Source organism: Episyrphus balteatus, chromosome 3 (genome assembly GCF_945859705.1).
Source record: "Episyrphus balteatus chromosome 3, idEpiBalt1.1, whole genome shotgun sequence".
Lineage (NCBI taxonomy): Eukaryota > Metazoa > Arthropoda > Insecta > Diptera > Syrphidae > Episyrphus > Episyrphus balteatus.
This window is the reverse complement of record NC_079136.1, coordinates 6,487,183-6,514,610: the sequence shown is the minus strand read 5'-3', so window position 1 is coordinate 6,514,610 and position 27,428 is coordinate 6,487,183. Positions and strand designations below refer to the sequence as shown.

At 31.2% G+C, this 27,428-nt stretch overlaps 1 protein-coding gene across 3 annotated transcripts; it reads right to left on the bottom strand.

The window, feature by feature from the left end:
• Positions 1–1,031: 1,031 nt before the first annotated feature.
• Positions 1,032–26,528, bottom strand: LOC129914407 (uncharacterized). Of its 3 annotated transcripts, XM_055993650.1 has the most exons (16): positions 25,838–26,528; positions 25,245–25,385; positions 19,930–20,483; positions 19,739–19,869; positions 19,262–19,656; positions 16,806–16,918; positions 16,468–16,743; positions 16,251–16,407; positions 15,982–16,188; positions 15,598–15,915; positions 11,665–11,824; positions 11,382–11,608; positions 10,998–11,316; positions 10,673–10,931; positions 10,485–10,605; positions 1,032–3,226 (listed from the first exon to the last, which is right to left on the bottom strand). In XM_055993650.1, the coding sequence occupies exons 3-16, from the start codon at positions 20,437–20,439 to the stop codon at positions 1,158–1,160; spliced, it is 5,262 nt and encodes a 1,753-aa protein (XP_055849625.1). In that variant the 5' UTR covers positions 20,440–20,483; positions 25,245–25,385; positions 25,838–26,528; the 3' UTR covers positions 1,032–1,157. The 3 variants fall into 3 exon arrangements, with proteins under 3 accessions (XP_055849625.1, XP_055849624.1, XP_055849626.1); XM_055993649.1 differs by having other exon boundaries at positions 25,245–26,528; XM_055993651.1 differs by lacking the exons at positions 25,245–25,385; positions 25,838–26,528 and adding an exon at positions 20,544–20,565.
• Between the last annotated feature and the right edge of the window lie 900 nt (positions 26,529–27,428).

Sequence of the window (27,428 nt, the reverse complement as noted above, 5' to 3'; positions counted from 1 at the left end):
ACCTACACTTCTGGCTTAAGTTTCAAGAGCACCTTAAACTTTTTTGTGTAGCTCAAAATAAAAGTGATGTAACTCCATCCAATTGCATTTCGATATATCAAGCTTTTAAAAAACGGAATACCATATTACACTACACAATATAAAAAGAAAAACCAGTAACTTTTTATATTGAAAGATAATAACAAAATACGATACCATTGAGCAAAAAACACACATTTTTCAAAAAAAAAAATTTGTTACACCACTATTATTTTGAAAAACACATTTACCGATCGAATATATTATTAAAAATAAACTTTTGGCAAATTTTAAGTTATTAAAAACAACAGAGAGTGGCGAATTATTTGCCAATTAAAGGCGCAAAGTAAATAAAATGCACGACTGTGTCACGTAGTTGCTGTAAACTAACACTTATGTTGGTTTACAGATTTAAATTTCAAAGAAATTTTGTTGATGTTGGGGAAGAGCCGACATTCAGGGTAAAGTTTTGTTAAATAATTTTTTTTGTTATTAGACTTTTTTGAGAAAAACTAAAAATGCAGTTTTACGCCTGCAAAGTTTAATCAAAATCGTTAGAGCCGTTTTCAAGTTATTTGGTATAGCTTTAAGAATTTGTATGGGGGTACACTTTCTAATTAAGGTAGAAAAAGAACAAAAAAAAAACAACTTTCAGAATTCTATAAAAATCATCTGTACCAAATTTGAAAAAAATCAGTCCACTGGTTTATGGCTGTGGAAATGTGTACAGATGGACGTACAGACGCACGGACAGAATTCCTAGATCCACTTTTTCTTAATTCTCCACCATCGTAATGTTGGTTTTGATTAACACCTCAAATTTTTTTTTTCGACACGAAACCAATACTTGCCTTATATAGACCTAGTAAAAAAAAAATTGCACACTCATGGTTATGGCTTCAGGTCGATGATAACATCTGGCCCACCCTAGATGAAATCTCTAGCTACGCCCATGGTGTACCGTACCTGTTTGATTTATTACATAGTCTTTTTGAACTAAAAAGTTTGACGAATTAAAATATTTGGCTTGGTTTTATTATTTACACAATAATCAAAAATAAAAATTAGTTACAATATCAAACCTTATCATTATAATAGTTTATGTTATAAATATTTATATATTTTTCAATAAATCTCATTTAAACGCAACTTTCTTTTTGCCTATGAGGAAAAAAATGTTCACTTTTAGATTTATTCAAATTATCTGATTCAGCATTCGGTGATTCCAGTTTAGCTCTCATTCCACCAATGGCAGCTTGTGAGCTTTGAGATTTCATAAGATTCTGTTGCGTTACTGGATTAAGATCCACAAATAGACTTTGTCTGCATAAAATTGACAAAGTATTCTCCTTAATAGGTGGCGGTTGTGTTGTGTTGTCCTTACTTCCTCTACGCAGTTTAACTTTTCGCAACTTCGATGCTAAAGTTGCAAATCCCAGCTTACTTGTAAGTTTAGCCGAACGACTTACCGAACGTGGTAAAGAATCATAACCATCACCTTGATTCGAACAATCAGAATCAGCTGGAAGTGCTCCCACACTAACGCTTTTAAGAAAGATCATTTCATCCAACCCACTAGCACTCACATCGCTGCACATACTCTGATGACTGCGTCGGTTTTCGGTTTTTTCTCGAGTTCGCTGTCCATCGACGACTTCCTCCCGACGCATTGTGACGGTCTTTGGCAGGGCGCCACTTTTAAGAAATTCTTCTTTTGCCTTTTGTAATCTTATAGCTCGTTCTGAAAGTGGAGTTCGTGGTTTTTCTACAATTTCGATCATCGGTGTGGAAGGTTCTGATGCAGATGGCGCAGGAACTGTTTCTTGGAAGAAACTCGAGCTCTTTCCTGTCGGAGTTAGGGATTTATTTTCTAGTTTTCTTGTGATTCTCGGAATAGTATTGTCAGATTTATCTGGAGATAATGGATACCCTGGTACTTCGGATGTCGTAACGCATTTTGCTAATTTGGATTCAAGACGTTTTCCCTTTGCACTAAGTCTCACCACGGGACTTCCCGATCTATTCTTTCGGAAAAGATGCTCACGTCTTTCGGTGACTTGGCTGGGACTTTGTGAACCCCTTGAATTCCGAGTTGGATTAATCTTCTTCAACAATCTAAAGCTATCGTTTGCCAAAGGCATCCGAGTCTTGAGAGGATGCGAGGCTTGGTTCGTAGTCTGGTAGAATTCCCAACCTTTTTTGAGGTTAGAAAAGCTTAAAGACTTTGCAGTCAAGTTGGTTTCGGGTTTAATTTGAACATCATCTGGTAGATCTGTAAAAATGCTGCTTGCACTTAAAGACTTATAAATATGACCATGTTGGCTTTGAAAAGCATCCGATCTTCTTCGATTTGATGAGCTGACAATTTTCTCCAAAGTCATACTTTCCGAAAGCTTGGTAATCATGTTTTGGATTCCTGGAGAAATTGATGGTTTCACAGAATAGTTTTCCAAAGAAGCGTTACTTGGTAATTGTGTTACAATAGGCGTTACCTCAGGTTTTTGAACATTTTCGGTCAATTCTGTAGCGACTGCGGTTAGTTTATCAGCCGAACCAGGGTCTTCAACAGTTGTGAAGACTTTTCGTTTGGTCTTGACAAAAACATTCGATTTACTTGTTGTTGTTGAAATAACTTCTGGCTGTGGATTATGAATCAGTTGAACACAAGATTCAGTAGGTGATATCAAAAGTTTAGAACTTTTATCTTGGCAGATTTCTTGTTGTTCAATCGGTTGACCTGGTTTAACTTTCAAAACATAGACAATATCTTCACCAGCATTCGAATCATCTTGTGCTTTATTTTCTTCAGCTGATTTTCTATCTTCGTCAAAAGATTTCTGCTGTTTCAAACGACTACTTGGTTTTCGTTTAACTCTTCTTGGAGTTTCAATAACACTTCCACCTTCACCATCAGTACTATCGCTCTCCGTTTTGCTATTTTGTCTTGAGCCCATTTTTCGAAGACGTAATTTCTTTTTTGTGCTACCATTTCGATTGGGAACTTTTCTAACCGCTTCCAAATCGGGAGTTTCAGGAATTGGTGATGCAATATCATCGGAGGCATCTATAGTTGTTGAAAAAGCAGCTGCTGCTAAGGCCATTGCTGTATTGGCTAGTGTTGAAGATACACTAAAGCGGTCATCTTCGATTCCATCATCGTAGGTAACATTGATGTCTGGTATAGATTGGGGGTTGTTTCGTTCAGTTTCTGAAATATAAATCAAAATGTTTTAGTTTTAATATGGTTAAACATATTTAAGGTTCTGAAAACAGGGTCTGGAGTAAAAATGGAAATTGATTTTATAATTTAAAATATAGCAGTAAGGCGGTGTTTCGCGGTGGTTTCACGGAGTTCTATTTTTGCTCGGGGTTAAATTTGCCAAAAAAATTTTGCTTTATTAATCGGGACAAAAGCTCTAGCAAAGATAGCTCACGGGCCGTTTGAACGTGACGCTACTCGAAGTGTCTTGCACTCCATATGTTTTGATGCAGAAATATTTCTTGGGGTCTAAATAGTAAGAAAAAAGCTTTTTTAAAATTTTCTATCGAGCTATTCGTTTTTTATGAGCTTAATAAGTTATGAAAAAACGTACTTTTACGTACTTTTTCACACGTTTTTGTCAATAACTCTGTTAATAATAATGGTAGAAACTCAAATAATGGCTCTATTTTTAGAAAAAATATATTTTTAACCGCATTTCAATCAAATTAGTGGCATTTTTAGATATTCAGATATTCGAATCTAAGTCCGTTCATTTTTTCTGCCCAATTCGATTTCACTAATCAAAAAGTTTTTTTTTATAGAAGTCAGGGTATACTTTTCTAATGGTTTTTCGTATGCTGAACTCGAATGTGAAGTCAAAAAAATTCCATCACATCAAGTTTTTGAGATATTACCGTTAGAAAATCAAAAATACCCTTTTTTTAACAGTTTTTGAGGTTATGTCATCTTGCGTGATAATTTTTTTAATTACATTTGTAGCGGTTTCTTAAAGTTTTTTCTTTCGAAATCCGTTTGAATCATTTCGATATCGCTTTTCTTCTCCGAGAAATCTTAAAATCAATTCAACATGTTTGGTGAATATTCTCTATGAAAAAAAATCTTATGTTCGTTTGGGTTTCATGGCAAATCGCAAAAAATTTTTGCATTCCTTTAAGTTTTTTGGTTAGTCAAAAATTTTCTTACTCATAAACTTACCAAAAAACTTAAAGGAATGCAAAAATTTTTTGCGATTTGCCATGAAACCCAAAAGAACATAAGATTTTTGATTGACTCTATAGAGTCTTTGGTTGGCACTTGGTGAAATCTTGATGACATTATAAAAGAATAATAAAACACTTGTTATTTTAAAGATTCACAATGATGTTGATAAATTTTATTTTAATAAAAATGAGTCGACGCGTTTCGTCTTATGAAGACATCATCAGGAACTGACATTACTTATACGTTTACATATAAAAAAGAGTTACAAAGGTTAAATACATAATAAGAGTTATAGTAGGGGAGCCCAGGAAGGGATTTCGCGCGTTACTCGAGCGCGTCAGAAAATCATATGGGGAGAAAGCTTGTACTCAGTAATGTACTCCTACCAAATATAAAAGCTTGATACAGTGGTCTGCGTTGTAGGCAGCCCGTCAGATTAGTAAAAAAAAATCGATCCTCGGAAATACTCGAGCGCGTCAGATTAAGAAACGGTAGGTTAAGTTCATCTAGAAAAGTGTATATTTCAATAATCTGACAATTTGAGCGTGGCATAAGAAAATGGGAGAGGCACAAAGTTGTAAAAAAAAAACGTCACCTCGAAATACTCGAGCGCGATTAACTTTTTTTTTATTCTGAAGGGAATTTTATCAGGAACACGAAAAACATATAATCTGACGGTTTTCATGGGGCAATATAGCCAAAATTATCGATAAAGCATGCACGTAGTACAGTAAAAAAATACAATTTTTTGGTTCGAGTTGCTGAGTTTTTAACGTTTTTGTCGAAATATCTTAATTTTTTTTGTCTTATTATTTACACTTATTATGTGGATACGGATTGACTTAAAAAAATCTAAAGAATTCATTAAATTGGATAAAAAATAACGTATCAAAGCCCCAAAAGACGTTTAATATGGAATTTACTATCGGAGAATATCCAGTCCTGTCCAACACTCAAATTTTTGTATCAAGGTATAACGTGACATTCTTAACTTTATAGCAAAAGCCCCATTTTTAATAAATATAGAAGCTCTGATCGTCTGGTCATTACGTAATGTTCTTAGATTTGGGGTATTTTTTCTTTCGTTAAAGACCAGACGAGCAAAACTTATGACTTTAGGTATGTTTACTTTTTAATAATATAATATCATACGAAAGAAAGATTATCAAGAAACACGAGATGACGACAAAGTTGAACAAGTGGAAACCAACCTGGAAGACGAATCCAGTTATTATGAATATTATTATTGATTGACCTTTGTATATAATATGTATATAATGTAAATTTTGTATTACATCCAGTAGGTAATAACCAGAAGAAACGAAAAATATTGTTTTATTCAAAAACTGTCTAATTTTTTTTAAATTGTCAGATTAGCAATACACCGTAACATAATTGTCAGATTATCATTTAGGGTGACTCCAACATCGAGCTGAACCTACAGTAGAAAAATCTGACGCGCTCGAGTAACTTAAGTTAACAATATTTTTTTACATTTTCAAAAATGATTTATAAGTGTAGGCCACGTCCAAATCGTCAGTTATTCAAATTGAACACTATTAGGAGTTCACTGAACGTACCCTCTCAAAATCTGACACGCTCGAATAACTTTTTTTTTAAATTTTTTCTACCGCTTTTTGTAGCCACCCACCACTGTCTTATCGTCAGATTAATATTTATCGGTTATCACAAAGTCAATGCGAGTATACCCTATTAATATCTGACGCGCTCGAGTATTTCAATGTGGCAGTTTTTTTTTACATTTTCTTAACGTGTTTATAAGCTCTTATCCCCACTTAAATGGAAAACTTCCATATACTTTTTTTAGTTTTAGAACCTAATATTCGCAATCCAATAGGTCCCCATGGCGCTCGAGTAACTGCAAATTTAGCATCTCGGGCTCCCCTACTATTAACAAACAAACAGTGATGACTAGAGAAATTTTTAAAGCTTATAATTTTATATTTAAAAGTGGACTATTATTAGTTAAATCAATTTGATTATTAAGGAGTTTTTGTCCCTGTAATTTGAGTTTATTTATTTCAAAAATTTCAAATTTATCTAAAACCCTTCCGGAACTTAGGTTGTGAAGAAGTTCAATGTTTTCCAAATTTCTCGCGGTTTTTCCAATGTAAACTCCGTCACAATCACTGCACGTTTACATTGGAAAAACCGCGAGAAATTTGGAAAAAAGGTTCAACGAACATGTAAGAGCAGTTTCTTATTCGGATCCTTCTTCTGGCCTGTCGCAGCATCTCCGTTGTTCTGGTCATTCGTGTTCAATTGAAAACATTGAACTTCTTCACAACCTAAGTTCCGGAAGGGTTTTAGATAAATTTGAAATTTTTGAAATAAATAAACTCAAATTACAGGGACAAAAACTCCTTAATAATCAAATTGATTTAACTAATAATAGTCCACTTTTAAATATAAAATTATAAGCTTTAAAAATTTCTCTAGTCATCACTGTTTGTTTGTTAACTCTTATTATGTATTTAACCTTTGTAACTCTTTTTTATATGTAAACGTATAAGTAATGTCAGTTCCTGATGATGTCTTCATAAGACGAAACGCGTCGACTCATTTTTATTAAAATAAAATTTATCAACATCATTGTGAATCTTTAAAATAACAAGTGTTTTATTATTCTTTTATAAGATTTTTTTCAAGATGTAGATAAAAAAAAGCTTTTTTCTTACTATTTAGACCCCAAGGAACATTTCTGCATCAAAACATATGGAGTGCAAGACACTTCGAGTAGTGTCGCGTTCAAACGACCCGTGAGCTGTTGCTTAGTATGGTTTTGTGATAGAAAGAAAATCTTTGATAATAAGTTGCTCACTTAGAAAATTAAAGCGAGCGCATTATAAAATAATGGTTAAAGTAGAAACTATAACGTTAATATATGCCCACGTATCGTATGAAAAATTAAAGACATGATCGAAATAGTAGCCATGTTTGTTTTTGGTAACTTGGAAGAAAAAATTAGAAAGCAGAGTACATTAAGTTCAGTTCCTAGATGGTAAAAAACCTTGATGAAAGAAAAAACCTCCGCAAAGTATAAAAGCTACTAAAACCTTATAGTCTCCAGATCTTGAGTCTGAGCAGTTAAGAAATAATAGGATCAGAACTTAGCTCAAGTACATTAACAAAGTTCGCAAACGTCATGAGCTTTCATTTTAAGAAGAAAGCTTCTCCATAAAATTTTTAGAAATCCGTCTTTTTAAAAAAATGCTGACTTTTAAGAAAGAAGAAACACGAAAAGGGAATTTCTTTTGTCGGGATTCGAATACTCTTCTCAATTTATTCTGATTTAAAGTAGAGTTTTGTTTGAAGAAACATGAAAAGTTAGGGTGAAAGTAAGATTGCAAGAAAGTTTTCGACTGGCAGGTGCAAGGTCGAAACATGAAAAAAAATTTTTCGTTAGATTTTTCTTGCCCTTTTCTTTAAGGCAGTTATTTTAGGGAGTCAGGTTTATCGCATGAAAGCAATTTCACATTTGTTTTTAATTTAGCGATGAATTTTTATCAACGTAACTTGTTTAACTGTGGTACTTTTGCAGCCTCTTTGGGTAAAATTATTTCTGTAGGATTTCGTCTCTTTTGTCAGTAAGCTGTTTTGGATTTTAGATTAGCATCATTTTTAACCTTTTTTTCAGAAAAAATTGATATATTTGGTTGGTTTGATAAAATGTAAGCATACAAAAGGAAAACTTAAATGAGCCCTTATTCCTAACTTCATAATAACAGCAAATACATATAAAAAGAAATCAATTTTGACTTCTGACGAATTTAAAAAAAAAAAATGCGCAAAATTTTAAACGTTTCAGTAAAAAGCTAAAGTCTTAAATGGCTTAAGCTACTAAGTCAAAAAGAAGACTGATGTTTAACTTAGTAAATTACTAAAATGGCTTTAGCATTTTAATAGTAATAATAAGAGATTTATGGGGAAAAAAATATATTTTCAACGCTTAAATTTTCTTAAAATTTTAAAGATGCGATTTAAAACTGGTCTCTCATATGTAAAAAGTGTCCAAACATTTTATGTATGTAGGTTATATTAAAATATATAAGGTAAGCATAAAGTAGTTTTTGATTACTTTGCCATTTAAGAGTTTCAAGCAAAAAAAAATAAACGTTATTATTGACTTAATAGTTTTTTTGTTTTTAGTGGATAACTACCTGTCGATCTCACGAGAAAAAATTTATTTTTCTTCGTAGAAAAATATTTCTTAACAATCATTCTGAGAAACAAAATTGTCCCAATTATTTTTGTACAGAATTATATGATCTACAAGTTCTGCATTCAATAATTTTCCAGAGCTTTAATCGTTATAAAGTTATATATGTGAAAAATCGAAATTTTTGAACATTGAACAACACAGGACACGGCCAAAAGTGCCGTTATACTTTTCGTATAGATTTTAACCCATAGATCTCAAAAATCATGTCTTAGAAAATGTTTATGGATAGTTTTTCGGGATATGATTTTATCAAGTTTTGTCGTTGTTCTCCAAGCATAATTACACTGTGTTCGAAAATGGAACTTTTTTTTCCGACATAGGGCTCTCATGTCTACTAAATATAATTCGAGTATGCTGAACACGATGGCGTACTCAGTTTTTCTGGATTAGGTCAAATAAGAAAGATTTTTGCGTTTGAAATTTTGTTTGCACATGCCAAAAATGAGGGTATAAAACACACCATATATTTTCCAATTTTTAATTTTTTATCGATGTAAAATGACGGAAAATCTATTTTTTGAGAAGTATTATTCGTAAAAGAAGTTATCGAAAAAAAAATCTGTCGAATGACATTTGAAATCATTATTTTATGGTAAAAAAACGTCGATTTTTCTTCAATTTTTCTTGTATTTTTCGTTTTGCTTAAATTAAAATGCAGCACTCGGTGGCAACGATTTGATCTTGTGTTTCGAGATAGAATATGGCTTTGTTTACAAATACGAATAGGTAGAACCTACCTACAATATTGGTTAAGCTTAAGAGTAAAAAAGTAGAAGTAACACCATATTTTTTTCTCAAATTTTTAGTTTATAAAATAAAAAAATTACAAAATGTTTTAATGCAATACATATGTAGGGGAAGTGGGGGCAAAATCGTTTTCTTACTATGTTGTATGACAAAAAATAAAACTGGCAAAACTTGCAATATGAAAAAAGGGGCTTTTGGTAGGATCGGCCATGTCTGAAAGTATGAGCAAGTTTTTTTGAAACTCCGAAAAAGTTACGGCAACTTTTGTGATTTTTCAACAAATCATTACAGTTTATGTTAAAAGTAAGTTGCACTTTTAACAGTGAGATAGTTAAAGTTTTTAACTTATTCTTTTTTATAATGAAAGTTGGATATTCAAGAGTATTTTTTTGCGAAAGAGTGAATCCCAAAGGATTGAACCTTAAGAAAAAAAAAATTGTTTTTGAACTTAAAAAAAAATTAAATAAAAATATTGATACCATGCCTGATTTTGTAATTAAATATCTACATCTACATATGTATAATATTCCAGAGTACTAACACATAAAATGTGTGTACAAAAAAATTTTTGAATTTTCGTAGGTATAAATTTGTACCTTTATAGTTAAAAAATTTAATAAAAGGGAAAAAAAAGTCGACGCTTTTTGCCATAAAATAATGATTTAAAATGTCATTCGACAGATTTTTTTTTTTCAAATAACTTCTTTTACGTATAATCCTTCCAAAAAATAGATTTTCCATCATTTTACATCGATAAAAAATCAAGAATTGGAAAATATATGGTGTTTTATACCCTCATTTTTGGCATGTGCAAACAAAATTTCAAACGCAAAAATCTTTCTTATTTGACCTAATCCAGAAAAACTGAGTACGCCATTGTGTTCAGCATACTCGAATTATCTTTAGTAGACATGAGAGCCCTCTGTCGGTTTTTTGAACTATCACAGTGTTATTATTCGATGTACATACATGATCTTGAGAAATCGAAAGATTTTGAATGTTTCTTTGAGTAATAATATTTTTTCAAAAATTTCCTATAGCAAAAGATTTTTTTTAATGATTTAACTCATTGGGCTTAAACTTCTGTAATGATCCGAAAAAGTTATTCTATAGTGTTTCTTGCATATTTATTCAAAATTAAGGTGGGGGTTCTTTTGTTCGTCATTTATTATTCAATATATATAGATCGAATACTAAGTATGATTGCAAAAACAACATTAAGGTGGCGGTGAAAAAGAAAAAGTAAATTTAATTATTTTTTTTTTTTCATACCAATAAACTGCCGAACTTCGTTAAGTGTCGTATGCAGATCATCCAGTTTATTTCTAAAAATCATCTGTCGTTCGTCTATGAGTTCTTGGCAGCAAGCTTCATCTTGTAGTAATAAATTATTCTACATAAAAAAAAGAAAATAAAGATAAGAAATAAACCATTATAGTCCTCTTATAGTAAATATTTACGATTTTGTAAAGATCCTCAACCAATTCCTTAGCTTTGATAAAAGACCTTTTAGCTCCACTACTATTCAAGTTACTTTCAAAATCTGAAAATGAACCTCGCATTGTTGCAAACACAGTTTGAAAATATTTCAGATTCTCATCGCTAAACTCATTTCTACTTTCCAATTGAAGCCACAAATCATTTATGTAGTTGAGAGTTTTTATCTTATCTCCTTCGCTGCTGTGATGGGATTCAAAGCTTTGTACGCTACGGGATTTACTGAAATATCATTTAAAATTGTTATAAGAAATGATTTCTTTTAGAAAACAAAAATTATAAGGTTACCAAAAATCACTGCAAGTAACTTCTGCATATTTATAAACAGGTGTCTGATGTTCCACCATTGGCAACATTGCAACTAAAGGACATGCTGTTTCAACATAATCATCTTCGACTTCAACCATTACAGCTTCTGGCTCATAATCTCCTGTCTGCTTCAAATCACAATCAGCTCTCAGCTCAGCGTCAGTACTTTCAGCTTCATTCAAATCATTAACATCATTTAACGAAAGACTTGAGGTTTGATGTGATATCGTTGGCAGTGGAGCACAAGGAGCAACACTGTCAAGTGACAGTGATCTACTTAAAGTTGGTGAATTTTCATCTAAATAAGGAATAGATGGCGTTGTAGTAAATTCAAGTTTTTATACTTCAAATGAAAACTCTTACTCTTTTTGCATTCTTTTGGAATTTTTCCAACATCAATTGGACAGTAGCCAGGATGCAAAAGTGCAAATGTTGATGATTCCGGTCCAATTCCTCGAGCCTTCTCCCATTCGTAGAGTTTCCGTGTGAACTTTCTTGAGATTCCTTCAAATTTCATAACACCAGCTGTCGTTTTGACTTCAATTTCCTTTGCTCGAGGATCAGCAACGATTGCTTTTAATTTTGAGAGCCTGGATAAATGGAATAGTTTTCATTGAGTTTACAATAAAATAATATTGAATGTTACCTTTCAAGCTTATCTCTTTCGTTTGTTTTAGGCTTTTCTTTATCTGACTTTTGCTTATCATCATCGTGGGCCTTTTTGGGTACCTCACCTTTTGTTGAACGTCTTGCAAAATCATGACCACTATGAGTGGGTCCTGAGCTTTTTATTTTATTCCATTGTTCTGAAATTAAGTTTATTCCAAAGTTATTTTTAAAAAATCTCAAAAGAAATATCTATTCCTAGTCTTATAAAAAGTTTAGGAAAGTGCAAAAATAATATCATAGTATGAATGGGCTTTTATTTGGAAACAAATGTAAAAAAATTAACTTAAAGATTTAAAACTTGCAAAGCAAATTCACGTTATGACATTTCCAAATCCAGACAACCAATGTTTGAGATATGTCTGGTAAAGCGGAATTCGTAAAAATATTTTAACCCGAGTCGAAAGGCTTAGTACGAACGTGAACCACTTAACCGATTTCAACGAAAATTTATTACAAAAACGTTATAAAGAATAATTTAAAAAAAAAATTGTTTTGAAAAATCAATTTTTTGAAAACGGATCGATGAACTTTATTCAAACTTTGTTTTTATAAATTATTTCTATCTTCGTGACCTTTTGTTTTTATATGCCGATTAATATTACGTTTTTATTTGTTTTTTGGAAAAATGTTTGTTTTATTTTTATAAAAAACTATTTTTAAAAAACGGCTCTTTTTATTAAAAAAATAACGTGAACAAACGTCATTTTTTTTTTTTCATTTTGCATTATTCGAAAATAAACGATGGCTAATAAGAAAAACGACAGTACCTCTCGTTAAAAATTTTTCCCAATAAAATGTTTGCTAATAACATTTCCTGAAATTCACAAACCGAAATCGGTCGCAGACGCTTGTCGAGCTGATGAAAAAATTTAAATTTTTAAATGGATAAATCCACATGAAAATTGAATGGAATGAGATTCTGGCAAAACACTATTTTAATAAGTATACAAACATTAAATATTTTTAAGACCGATATAAATAAACATTTAAACAAACATTATTCCTGAATGTATGAAAATATGAATGTAAATGCAAATCTCTACTGGAAGATAAATAAATTCACTATTTAGAATCATTTAATATACACGATCTTCTTTCTAAAGTAATTCTGTCACTGTCACTAATTTACTGTCCAATAAAACATTTCTACATTAGTCCGTCTCTCTTGTTAAACAATATTCTGCATTTTTTTTTTTTTCAATTTCGTTAGAGTTTGACAGATACCTATTCCTTTTTGACGTTTAAAAATCTACTACAGATTTGTAGCGTCGAAAAAGTTATGGAATGCCGTTTGAAAAACGACACGACAAAGGTAACGAGAGCTGTCGAAAAAACAACACGACATCGGTAATAGGCATGAAAGTTTTGCAAAATAGTTTGAAACGTCAAATAATAGCTTGAAGACCACATAGTAATGGCAATCGCTTTCCATCGCTTCATTCGCTTGCTCATATGTATAAAAATCGCTTTCAACGATACAAATAGAAAACTTTTATTTCAAAAGTAACAACGCGTGCTAACCCAGTTAAAATAGACGAACAAAAGTCAAGAAAAAAAAAATTAGAAACAGGCTGATTTTTTGTTTACATCCCGACAAACAATTTTGGTTCTATAAAGCTTTACAGATGCAATTGTTGCTTCTGTAAAGCATTATAGAAGCAAAATTGTTAGTAGGGAGGTTTGCATGAGGTGCTTTACAATCTGTGAAAAGTCCTCAAGTTTCTTTGAATTACGGAATCTGTAGCTATGCTATTGTAGGCCTTTTTAAATATTAAAACAAAAATTACAGCTTGAAAATTAAAAGCTATTGAAGCAAATAAAAAAGTGAGTTTCAATTTAACTAAAAGTTTTAATTGCGAAGTAGAAGTGTGTCCTACACTTTTATGAGCACATAGAGTATTTTGAAAACTTCAACACCTACCCACAACATGAGCAGAACATCTCTCTTAAAAGTTATTAAATAATAAAAAAAAAATTTTAAAATTAATTTGTAAAAAACTAAATGTTACTCATACACCTCAGTGACCAACTAATTTTTTTCAAAATAATAGAAAATGTGTCGCCCCTGTAGCTAAAAATAAAACTACTTGGGTTTGCTGAGTAATCTCTATCATTTTAAATTAGAAAATAATAACCGGTAAGACTTGAAACCAATATCATGAATTTCATGATATAATAATAATAATGAATTAAAATGGGTCTAAGTATGAACTTTTCAACTAATACTTACTCGAAAGGCGAACTCTGTATAGCTTGATGTATATATGAAAGTTGTATACAAAATTGCAAAACTATTGAGGGTGGGTTTTTTATCAGTATAGCAACTTAACTTAACTTTAATTAACTTTAACTTTAACTTAAAACCTTTAAGAAAAATAATAATTTCGGTTGCCTCGGCCTGTTTCAGTTAAATCTGTATAAGTTAACCCTGGCAAAACAAATTTCTTACTCGAAGACATTTTATCAGAGACCAGAAATAACAGTCAACTTTTATTTTCAATTGGTTTCTCTCTGAGAGTTACCACATTACTTTAAATAGTTTCGGTTAAGTTTTCAGATTTATTTTTAAAAATCAAAAATAAAGGTTATCGGTTGAGATTTATTTTTTATTTTTGAAGTTATACTTCTTATGGGACGGTGGGTATGAAAATTTGTTTTTTGACAAGAATGTCAAAGGGATTATGACGCGATCACCATCTCCGAGACAATTGGGCAGCAGGGCTGTCGTTTCACCTTTAGAGTTGGTAGTACTTTAGTATTTAAAAATGCAGGACGCCACAGTACACACACAACACGTGGCAAGTGGCATGTTTCATGTCGCAAAATGCATGTGGCATGAATCATGTGGCAAGTTGCATGTGGCAAAATGCATGTGGCAAGTTGCATGTGGCAAAATGCATGTGGCAAAATGCATGTGGCAAGTTGCATGTGGGAAGTTGCCACAAAAAACAAAAACAATAACGTAAATATTCATTTAATATACTGAGTGACAAGTATAACTTCAGTCGCCAAAAGGTAGCGGGGACTCTACCAACTCTACCAATGGTACAACTCCCATCCCTGTAGGTGTACGCGTTCTCAAACCGGGAGAACTTAAAAAATAGGCATGATGTGGCGGTTTAACATGGAAGATGATTTTTTAAAAATCTGACAATGTGCAAAACGTAGGCCCATGACTCAAGCTATCATTTGGCATCACTCCCAAAAATTGCTCTCAAGCGGTTTAGCTTCTAGGAGCGTTCAAAGATTCGAGGATTTTTCGAAAAAAAATTTTACCCCAACTTTCAAACGCGATTTTCTCGGAATTTTGAAAAAAAAATCCAAAACCCGATTATACCACTATCGGGTAGCTGAGAATATAAGCTTTCATATGGCACCACTTTCATGTCTCTCAGCGATAAATCTCACTGGTTGACCGAAACATAAGAAAATACAAAAAGGTTTCTCTCAGACCTTGACCGAAATTTTTCTTTTTTAAAAATAAAGGTTATTTTATGACCTTTATTGAAAATGGCGACAAATAAGAGTTATTAAGGAACCTTTCAAAAGGTTGAGATTTATTTCTGATCTCTGCATTTTATCATTGCAGGATTCACTGATCTTTCGATTGCTAAAAGTCAAATACAATTCTTTAGCTAAATCTGAGTTAGCCCCGGGATTGCAATTGAAAAACATGTTTGAGGACTTAGCTCAGGATATCCTTGACTCCAGTATAATCTTATTCTGAAAAACTGCGTATAAGACTTACTTAAGAAAGTGTGTTTTTCGGTACGCGAGCAGGCAATGTTACATTATATTAAAATGTTTTTAAATGTCGAGTTTTACAACAAGTATTGAGTTTTGTTATAATCGCGGTTACGAAAAATTCCTCGAAATCTTCTTTCTTCTAAAATTCATCTAAAATTCTTACCAAGTTTTTTTTGGAAATCCTCTGGAAGATCTTTCTGATCTGGCAATGGACTTAGTCCTTGGCCCTCTAGCTTAATTTGTCCCGTTCTCCATAAGTTCCAATCAATTTTTTTACATTCAGAATCTTTGGTTGGTGAAATTTGTGCTTCTTTACATGCATTTCCATGAAGCGAAATTTGTTTCTTCACCCTCCACTTGTGAAGTTTCTTTTTAAAATCTGGAGTCAAATTCTCTTCAAGTGCTTTGGTTGAGACAAGTTTCGCTTGTTGTTGCTGCTGCTGTTGTTGTGGTGGATCATCTTTTCCAATTGTATAATAAGCTAAAAGCCAAAGACAAAAGTTGATACAAATTCTTCAAAAATATTCAAATTATATTTTATAGAAACCAGAGGTCTTCGGATTGTTGCTGTACATGTTTCGAATTTTATCCCATTCTTGTCGTTTAGTATCGAATTCCATTTTAAGTCTTTCCCTGAGGATGATATAGCGTTGATTTATCTCCTCCTGTTGCATGTTCATACTATTACTTGAAAATAGCTTGTTATGCGGAGTAGTCGGTTCGGAGAAATCACCACTCGATAGGTCTTCACTTTCTTTAATTAAATTTTATATAAAAATAAATAACATTAAATGAAGAAATCAGAGATTAACTTACCAAATTCTGGGAAGAATTCAGAGTGTCGTGATGGACTGCTGGGAACCGAAGAATTTCCTGGCGATTGAAATTTTCGGCTTTTCGTTTTCTCCCAAGGACTTTTAGCTGTCCCACTAGGAGATTGGGAATAATCCGCACAATCTGATTCACTTAAGTCCTTAAAAATTACAATAAAGTTTAAAAAAAAAGTATATTTAAGACTTCTACCTTAACTTACATGTCTCAAATTCAAATTTAACGGACTCGGTAGGGTTTTCTCCCGTTTTGGCCTGCTGGTTATATCAACGATAACATCTTCAGGAAGTGCTTCGAAATCGGGTACAATTTTACTTTTACGCATGCCTTTGAGGGAGGATGATTTTGCAGGTTTCTTTACCACATCAACAAGTCGATCCAAAGAACTTTGACTTGTTGTTGGACTATTTTTGTGATCTGAGCTTTCACTTATATTTCTTTGGTGTTTAATTTGAAAAGGTGAAGAATCTTTAATTTCCTAGATTTAAGAAGAATTCAAATTATTTAAAACAAAACTTAACATTAAAGAAATTGAATTACTTGTCTGTTATAAAGTGATCCAAGTTCTCCATCAATGGAATGACTGCGATGGTTATCACTTTCGACTGTAACTCGGAATTCACATTTGGAGTCGCTTTTCGATGAATCACGTCCTTGAAAAATAAATAAATTTAATGTTACAAATATAGACTTTCAACAATTTTTTATATTAAATTATTCTAAAAGCCTCTACGCCTTAAACCCTTTTCTCACCATCTTGTACAGCTGCCTTTTCCCTGAAAAGTCCACAAGGACAATAACTTCATATGTAAAAATGGTTTTACAAAACCAAAGAAAAATGGTTTAACAAAAAAATATTACTCATACACCCCAGTGCCCGTTTGAATTTCAAAATTGAATTCACTTTGCTGTTCTTTTAAGGGAAAATATAAGGACTAAATGCAAAGCAATAACAGTTATTTGAAATATCTTAAAACTGACAAGAATATAGTGCATTGATCTGATATTAATGGAGTACTGAGCTAATCTTGGGCAACTACAAAATGTTGAATCTTCAAATCTCCCAACATTAAAATTTCATGTGGAATTTTGATTCCGCGAGAACTTTAAGTAGGTAAGAATGGTGGTCATATCACCCCTTTCGTTAAGTTTCAACACATGGAGGAAATACGCATAGGAAATAATTTGAGCACCGACATTTACCCTCATAAATATTTAAACATCTAAAATAGATTTGGGTTAAAGAATTTTACATTCGTGCACTTTGCTATTCGTCGATGAATGGTTTTTGCGGAGAAAAATTATTTAATTTTTCACCTATGTCTAGTCTACACTGAGATCTTTTGGGAAACTAATAAATGTTTTAGGCGTTCCAGACTTCAAATTCTAGGTCTGAAAATGAAAAAAAATGTTTCGGTTGCGAAAGAAGATTAAACATTTTGTTTAATTTTTGGAAATATTCTAAATTTCTAATTGAACGCTTCACATAGAGGTATTTGCGTGAACTACGCGGCCAAAAGTCAAAATATTAAATTAAACAAATAGCCGTTTCTATTGAGTTACACAAGTAGGAGACACCCCAACAAACAATAGGCTGAAACCCCACACTTCTCCAATTGCTAGAAATAAAAAAAAAATTGTCTGAACTTCATCATTGAATTTTCGTGGCACGTGACTGATTTGTGCGGTCTTGAGAAATTGTTAGCTTTTTATTAATACTTAAGTGATTAATTTTTTTCTGGTGAAAATAGTGATGGATTCTGAAAATACAGGTATGTGACTATTCAAAAACAATTTATTTTATGAAATGTGTTTTATTTTAATATTTTTTTGGTGATCGTCAAAAAGTGTCCAAAATAAATTTTTTTTTTTAAGAATTTTTTGTATAATAAGATATTTGGTTACGGATCCTGTTAGATCCCGCAATGTTTGTTATTAATAAGAAAACTTAGAGGCCTAAGCTAACAAATTCTTCAAATAGCGCAGATGCGCGAATTTTCAGCACATAGAAAATTTTAATATATTTGCGTAATTAGTATTAAAAAAATTATAATCTCAATATTTTCTCTCGTAATCAAATAATTTTGTATATTGGGCATTTAAAAATATTTAAAAAATTTTTTTTTTTCAAAAAAAAAAAAAAAAAAAAAAATCACGAAAAAAAATTTTTTTTTCAAAAAAAAAATGTATTTTGTAAAAAAAAAAATTTTCCTAAAAATTTGTTTTTTTTTGTAGAAAAGACAACTGATTTTTGTAATTTGCGTGTTATAAAATAAAAAAAATGAAAAAATAAAATTGGTAATTAAAATACCTCTATGTGCGCTTTTATACGGAATGACAGTAAACGGTCCTTAAAAATTGTTGTTGTAATCGAGAGTGGTGAAAGTTTTTTATACTTGAATTAGCTGCATAAAATACAACCAATTCCAACAAAATTTTCAAAAACATAAAAGTACTTTTTTTATGGATTTAAACTCGCAGGTAATAAACACCTTGGTCATTTATTTTATTTTCCAATAAAAAAATAATATTTGTTTATCGAAATAAAGAAAAAATATGTTTTTGTACAAAAGAAAAATAATAATACATAGATCTTTTGGAAAATAATAAAAATACATTTTTATTTACTCGCGTATTTACAAAAAAAAAATACCTCCTCATTATTTAGAGTTTTTGTTTAATTTTTACAATAAAATTGCACGCTTCAGCTTTTAGCACACGCAAATAACAAAACAATTCAATCAACAAAAATTCTAAAAATACGAGTATTTAATATATTTTTTTGAATTTTTCCCTGTTTACCTAAATAAATTGCGTTCATTTTAAAAATATTTCGTGAATTTCCTTCTCTCATAAAAATTACAAAAGAACCAAAAAAAAAAATCCCAAAAAAATTATTATTGCAAAATGCACGAGTGCATTGGATATTTTTCACATATCGACAAACTTATAATTCAAAATAATTATGATTACATTAATTTGAATGCTATACTTACTCGTCGTCTGAATAGCACGTTCGATATCATCCACAGAACTAGCTGAACTAATTGTACCCGGTGTTCCAGTCTCACTTAGAAGATGTCCAGACGATGAACTGAGGATACTATCAGCTGAACTTCCACCGCAGGGTACCGATGGAACTCGCAAATATCTAGCAACTTCATGATTTATCGGAAGAAGTCCAATTCCAGAATCTGAACTTTTGCATTCGTTTAGGGCGGGTACATTTGCTTTTTCCCATTTAAAGGCAGCTTTAACTTTGGTCCACTTAGAGACTTTCGATTTACCTTCTGTAAAAGCACTTTGACGTCTTACGGGTGGAGGTTTGGGGTCTTTTTCCGTGGGCTGATTAGCACCCGGTACGAACACGGATTTACTTCTTTCACGGGCTCTAGAATGTAAAAGGTTTAATAGATCTTACTCTCTTTAGTTTCTTAAAATTCATTAACGATCTTTAAGTTTTTGAAAGCTACCGTTGATTGGATGTGGTCCTTTTCGTTGACATACTTTTGGCTGATTCCAAAATGGAACTTAGTAAAGAAATATTGGCTTCAAGCTCAGATTCGGGTTCAGAGAGTTCAAGATCATCGTTTTCACTTTGATCCTTTAAAAAAACAAGAGAATTAATCGAATTTTCAACTAAAATTTTAAACAAAAAACATACTTTTTTGTCAATATTGTCAGTTAGATCCTTCAATTCATGCATATAAAGTTGCATTTTAAAATTCTGATCTAACATATCACAGATGTTGTCCAATAAATCGTGCATTTTATTCAATTGATTAAAAGCATTCGATGTTTCGAGAGCTGCTGTAATCGATAGACCTATGTCTTCGTGTAATGGTTCAATATATTCGTGGCATTCGTTTTTCAGAATATTAAAATAATAATTGGTTTTCTCTTCGACTGTTGGGTTTTCACCTTCTTTGAGTGGATATTTTGGCAAATGGGCTGGAATTCTGTCATTTTCGACGTCTTCTTTTATTTTATTGTAATCTAATACTAAGGCTTCTTCGAGAGTTTTATAAAATGTTGATTTGCGATCTTCAAAGCCCATAAGCCTTTGCATAGCTTCGGAAGGTTCTGGGTCAGGTTTTGGCGTTGTAGAAGGTTTATCTTTTGTAAAGGAAGATCTTTGACTGCCAGGTGTTGAGCGAGGTTTTTCGTTCTCCATGTTGAATTATTTATTAGATGGAATTCGTTTAACATTCAAATTGTCTGTAAAGAAAGATTAATTTATTATTTTTTTTTTTAATTGTTGATGAATGAAAAACAGACAGAAAATGTAAATAAATAAATTGATCTTTTCATGGCTTTATATTCCTTACACAAAGACAGTAGCAAAACGTAGCAAATGAGAGCAACCTTAGAAGTTAAAGCAAAATGAGTCAACACATTTTTAAAAAATCGTTTTTTTTTTTTACTCAAAGAAATATAAAAAAATCTCTTAAATAAACAAAGTTTTAAGTTTTTAAGTCTGGTTGGATCCTCTTTTTAAATTAAATATCTAAAACATGTAATCATAATTTATATTTCTGTTATCCACCATTTGTGTAAAAAAAAACACACAAATATTAAAATAGTTTTTCTTTGATCCGCACTTCGTTATCAAGGACTCTCAAAGTCTACTGTTTTTTTTTTTAGTTGTTTAACCAATTTTGTTATAACATTTTTCTTCATATAATATTTTGCTTATCTATCTAGATGGAGCTTGAATGTAATTAGTATGCTTGGAAAAAAAATCATATCTCGAAAACATACTTTTTCTTTTCTGTATTATTTTAGCTTTACAGATCGGAACTAAGATTATGACTTGGTGCCCATTAAATTTTAAATTTTTCGCTAAAAAAATGTTATTGGTACAGTTTTATCTCATAGTATCAAGAGTTCGAACGAAATTAACCGCAAAGATCCTTTTCCGGTAGCATGCAAAGATTGCTAACAAATTCGTGAACATTTCTTTTTATTTTCATCATAATTTGAATCGAGTTCGTTGTTAAAACAACATAAGTTACATTTTAATTTTTTTTTTTTTTTCTTACATACGTGAGACCGAAACCGCTATAATAGGCTGCAAATTTGTACACAGAGAAAAATAGACCACATAAAATAGAACAAAAACAATAAGATTTCTCTATGGTTTTCATCCAAGAAGGAAACCTTATTAAAACAATCGGCTTTTCCTTATTGTTTTAAAATCTGCAAAAAAATAAAAAAAAAGATGACCAGGCTGGGAATCGAACTGGAGACTTCAAATCATTAGTCGCCCACCTTACCACCTGAACCAACCTGCCATGAAAATATTGATCGCGATTTTTGTTCTAGTGCTAAGTTGCAAAAAAAATCAATTTTTAAGTCAAATTTTAATAAGATTTTCTCTATAAAAATAATAAGAAATCTCCTTAAAAAAACCTTATTAATCGTTGATTTTAATAAGATTTCCTTATGAAATGTATGGAAGGTAAAACAATATGGCAATCTGTTAGTTTTAAGCGGGTCATATTTTTCTCTGTGTATGTTAAAAAAGTTAATTTTAAATCTTAGAACGTCAATTCAGATGCTTAAATTGTCAAAGTGTTATAAATTTGGACACGTCAACAGGGGATTTTGTTTGTCATACAAAAAAAATATATTTTAACTGTTTTTGTTGTGATTACCGAATCATTTATTGATGTTATTTCGATTCTTATCAATCAATCTGCTAAATACCTTAGTTATACTTTGGTTCTGAAAACGATTTTTCCAAATAAATCCTATATTTTCTAGAACACAATTAAAAAACCCTTCTAATGTGTCATTGTATGTCTTGGGGTTAGTAGAACCAAAAATATTTTTGGTTTTGTAACTATGTACCTAACAAGTTCAAATGCTTTAATTATTTAATCTGCTATAGAATACTCAATTCTTAGGAACAAACAACAAACATAAAGGGTCACTGTGGCGTATGCGTAACTAATTTTTTTTAATGAAGCAAGTTGGATTTTGTTTGACTATTGCTGACCCTTAATATTTAAAAAATTGTGCGTGCTGGTTGATATTCGAAGTCTGAAACTTTGTTGTTCAAAATTCAGTTTCAATAATAGAAAATTTTTTTCAAAATGTTTCCTTTTTTCAGTTTATTTGTTTTTTAAAATCAATTTATTTAAAAAGAAAAAAATAATCATGTAAATCATGTTTTTTTCCTTAAAGGCCAATTTTTCAATAGTCAGATAAACCTCAGTTAGAGCTTATGCCTAGGAATTAAAATTTTTTTTTGTATTGACATTTATTTTTCTGATAGTCTCACTGACGAAGGAAGTCTAAATAAACAGACTTCTATTGAACCGTTTTTTTTTTTTAAAGGAGATAAGTCGGTTTTATAAATTTTTTTCGTCTGAAAAAATTGACTTTTTCATAAAAACCAATTCAATTGATTTGTCAAGTTTCAAGCTAGAAATAAAAGAAACAACTGAAATATTACTAAAAAAAAATAAATTATTTTCTCTTTTAGCCCTTCGGTTTTTTTTTTTAATGTTTAATGTATTCACTCTCAATTAAAATTTCACTCTTATGTGTATTTGTAAAGAAGTATCATACGGGTTTAACTAAATCGTTTATTATTATGTTCTTAAGAAATAATTTGTTTGAAGGTAATTGGGTAACACTACAAACTTTTTTGCGATCAGACAAACTTTGTGATCGGCCGATACTCAGATGAAAGCCTGAATCCACTACTTAAGGCAGACATGTCAAACTCAGTGGTCAATTGGGGCCAAAACAACGAGATCTAAATTTGTATTGGCCGCAAAATAATTTAAAAAAATATAATATACAAATAAGAAGAATTATAGCATTTATGTTTTCTTCCTGATACCTAGAATCTCTCCTTTACTAACATTTTTTTCAACAGACTAAGGTGTAAGTTAGGCTGGATCTTATTTCTCTTAGGGCCAATTTTTCAATAGTCAGATAAACCTCAGAAAGAGCTTATTCCTAGGAATTCCTAGGAATAAAAATTTTATCTCCTGATAGTCTAACTGACGATTGAAAAATCAGGGCTTAGTAATAAAATTATCTGCTTGCATATGACGGTTGTATGAAATTAGCAAACGATTTCATATGGCAGTTTTAAATTGTCCCAAATCTGACTGAAAAGACTTATAAAATTCGGTCAAATTCCACTTCATAGAAATTTGGATCTTACTTCGGAATCACACTTAAAATCTCATGGCTCCATTTCCATATCATTCGACATTCTTTTTTGTATGTTAAAAAACAAACAAAAAAAACTACAAAATGCCATACCTAGGGCATTCATGATTTAAACTAGCTCCCATACAAATTGTCGAAAAAAATTAGCCGAGCTTAAATATATCAGAGCATCTTATCGATAATTTGTATGGGACCTAAAATTTAGCTCGGATCTGTGTACCAGGCTTTAAGCTCAAAATTATTAGAAAGTTCTCTACTATTAATTGAATCGATTAAAGTAGTGTAAATTTTTTGATTAAAATGTTTGAACAACCAATTTCAAATTCATGTTTATTAATATCTGTTAAGGGACTAACAAAAATTCAAGTCAAAGCACGGTATTCCCCCATCCCATATAATTTTTTTCTTGTATTGACTCAACCTGCATGCTCTAGAATTTTGGTACATCCCCCCGTATATGGTTGCCCTCTCAATGGTTGCCAACCTTAAAAACCATGTTTCATAACTTTGGTGTTCATTGCTCTATTTTTTCACAATTTCCGATTTTCATAACTTCGGTCTTTCATAACTTCGGTTTTTCATAGCTTTGACGCGCATAATTCTGGTATTCATAACTTCATCGGTTTCCCCTTAGAAAATACAGATAAAAAAATAAAAACAGTACAGTATACTGTATTATTAAAATTAAAAAGTTTCTTCCTAGGAAAACAAAAATTGTGGGTAAAAACTGCACAAACTCCCTCAAACTGCTTAAGAGGTTCATAGAATTTTAGAACCTCAAAGATTGGAGCTTGTAACTCAAGAAATAACAAATATCAAAACACTATTTAAATCTTGGAGAATGGTTAATATTAACAAAACCCGATGAGTTTGAAAAAAATTAAGAATATTATTGATTTTAATTTCAAAAATAAGAAGCACAAAAAAGAAATAATTTAAATGAAATATTACCAATTTAATCTAATTATTTCATTCACCAAAATACTTTCACAAAACACTCTAATTTACTAACCATCAAAGCCTTCATTATACAATTTTAAAAATTTCAAAAAGAAAACAACTTAAGAATCTATCTCATATCGTTAATCATAATAATATAAAGTTTTGTAATATTTAGAATTTAACTCAATAGACCTGTCAACACTTCTCAAAATTAAAAGAATTCCATGTTCCAAATTAGAAACAAAACAAAAAAAAAATGAAAATTCCACGCCCACATTATTGCAAAAATACAATTTTTTCTTTTTTTTTGTTAAAGTCTATCAACAACACCACAAAAAAAAATGTTTACAATGCATTTGAAATTACTGATTTTCTTTATGGATGGAGAAAGTGAAAAAAAAGATGAATATCTTTTCTTCTAGTCGCCTTGCTACTGGTACCAATTTATAGCTTTCATCGAATACCATTTTGTATATGTCTCACAGAGTCTTGAAATGCTTTGATACAAAATAGAATTCATTCTTATATTTTTATCTTTTATTACAAATAAAAGATACATATAAATGAAGGCATGGATAGCTTCAACACCGCGTGTATTCGAATTGAATCTTTAACAAAACAACTTTCGCTTTTTTTTCGCTCATCTTCAAGTTGCCTCCTTCTCCGAAATAACGCACTCTCACGCAATTTTTTTTTTCTATACCTATATCTCTTCTGCATTTATATTATTACGTGATGAACTATTATAAACAAAAGTTTTAATTATTTATCTATTTTAGTGTTTCATCAACAAACTCGGTATTCCAAAGAATTCAAATAAAATCTATAAACAACATTCCACCTTACCTCTTCTATATCTCAAAAATTATTCGAGTGGCGATATCGAGTAAAGATATTTTCGAAAAACCGCCGCCGCTCCGTCCTCGTTTTGTTGTGTTCGTAATCACCGCTGCCGCAAATATTCCAACGCAATAGCAAGAGCAAACTCTTTGTACACAAAAAAAGTTTATATTTAAGAACAAAATTAAAAACAATGACCTAAATTTAAAACAATCCATCAACATAATTCACCACAACAGCACCTCTTAACACAAGATCAAACATTGTAAGTAGCCAGAGGAGAATACATATTTTTCAAAAACAACAAAAAAAAAAAAGAAAAATATCTTCATTCCTCTCCAAATAGTATGAATTTTTTGTGAATTTTCGAAAACTCAAAAACACTCGAACACTAAAAAAACACTTTCTTCTTTTTTTTGTTTGAATTGCTTTTGCACACACTCGCAAAGGACAGACAGAGAGCTAATTTTATATAATCGAATAGCAAGTACTTTCCATTTTTTTTTTTTCACAAATTTTTAGACACGAAAATTTCCAAAGTCACTACACACAGTAATTTAAGGGAAAGTGATTTTTCAAAAATGGGGTTTTCGACTTACAAAAAACAGTAAAAACTGGTGTTTTATTGAATAGGATAGAGTAGTTTAATCAAGGATATGAAAATTTTATATTTTTTTCTTACAAAATTAATTAGGTAAAAAAAGAAACGAGACCGAACTGCTCCAGCAGCAGAATGAACAACGTTCTGTATTCCTGCTGTTCACAAAATTAAAAGAGAAAATTGTTTAAACGTGTTAATCATTTGACCACTTTCGAAGAAAAATAAAAAAGCTTAGCGCATCATTTCGATGATATAAATAAATTCTCAATAAATTCTCATTTAGTACGCCGTCGTAGTCGTGTTGCACGGTGCGCCGGTCGTGTTGATCAACCGATTCAGATATTAACCGATTGGTTCTCTTTTTCAGACCGCAATTATCATTATTACAATGAGTTTTCGAAAACTTATTCAACGTTAGAAACGGCAAAATTCAACTGGTTTTTTAACTTCTTATACAGACAATACGTTTTCGAAAACGCAGCTATTTACTCGAAAAAAAAAATTTCGTTTGTTTATATTTTCTGTGAGAAATGAAACTATTTTCAGACAGTCGAAAGAGAGAGTGTGTGAGAGAGAGAGAGAGAGAAAGAAGGTGTTTTTGATGTTGAACTTTTTTTGCGATTTTTTGGGGAATTGGAAATTACAATATACAAGAGGCGGTTATTTGGATGAATAGACACGACACTAAACCCGACGAAGTTTCGAAGCAGACTGATGCGTACGGATGCCAGACAGGCCACTTTCCCACTTTTCGATATTAAGAGCAAATTTTGATTGTTTAGATTTTTAGAGGAAATGGATAATGGAATTAAAAAATATAAGCATGTTTTTTTTACGATGTGTACAAAAAGTGTTCGGACTTTTGTGGTGGAATATGGAATATTCAAAACATTGCAATGATATTGATGAATTTGGGGAGATTTATTTATTAGGAATTAAATTTTTTTCTTTGTTGTATAGAATTGTTGGGATTTTTGTTTTTTTTTTTATGTGGAAGTATACAATAAAACAAAGGAAATGATTCACATTAAAGAGAACTTTTAACTGTTTCTCCTTAGTAATAATATGTGTGGAAGATTTTATGTACGCGTTATTTAAATTGATCTTAGAAAGTTCAAAAGAATTGAAATGTTTAACATTCTGGATCTGCAACCTTTGTAATATTACTGATTTAACTATAAATGTCTTTCAATTAACTAAAAGTAGTCCTACTACATTTTCCTTTCTATGAAATAATCCTCCAAATATTTAAAATAGAACAAGATTGAAATAAGACGATTTTATTTCGTCAATTTGCGTTTGATTTAATTCAACTGCTTCTTAGAAAACAATAGTTCATATCATAATGTCCGTAAAAGAGGAATATGTAAAAAGAGTAACTTTCGATTTCATATATAAAACAAAAGAGAAGGTAAATATACAGGATGATTTTGGAGGAATGTGCCAAAGAGCTATTGCGTGTAGGTTGATTGGAAACAAGAAAAAAATCGTATGGGAAAAGGGTGTCGGGTCTATTCCCCTCGTTTAGCCGAGAGAGGGCCAATTAAAAAAAATTTACTTAATTTGCCTTAAGGAACTTACAGCTACAA

What these genes read in the sequence shown, in the direction of transcription:
- LOC129914407 (XM_055993649.1), bottom strand. Translation starts at nt 20,439, where the DNA reads ATGGAGAACGAAAAACCTCGCTCAACACCTGGCAGTCAAAGATCTTCC. An exon ending in AGGACCACATCCAATCAACG is followed by an intron (nt 19,657 to 19,738) that starts GTAGCTTTCAAA and finishes TTTACATTCTAG; the next exon opens with AGCCCGTGAAAGAAGTAAAT. An exon ending in ACGTGCTATTCAGACGACGA is followed by an intron (nt 16,919 to 19,261) that starts GTAAGTATAGCA and finishes TTATTTTTCAAG; the next exon opens with GACGTGATTCATCGAAAAGC.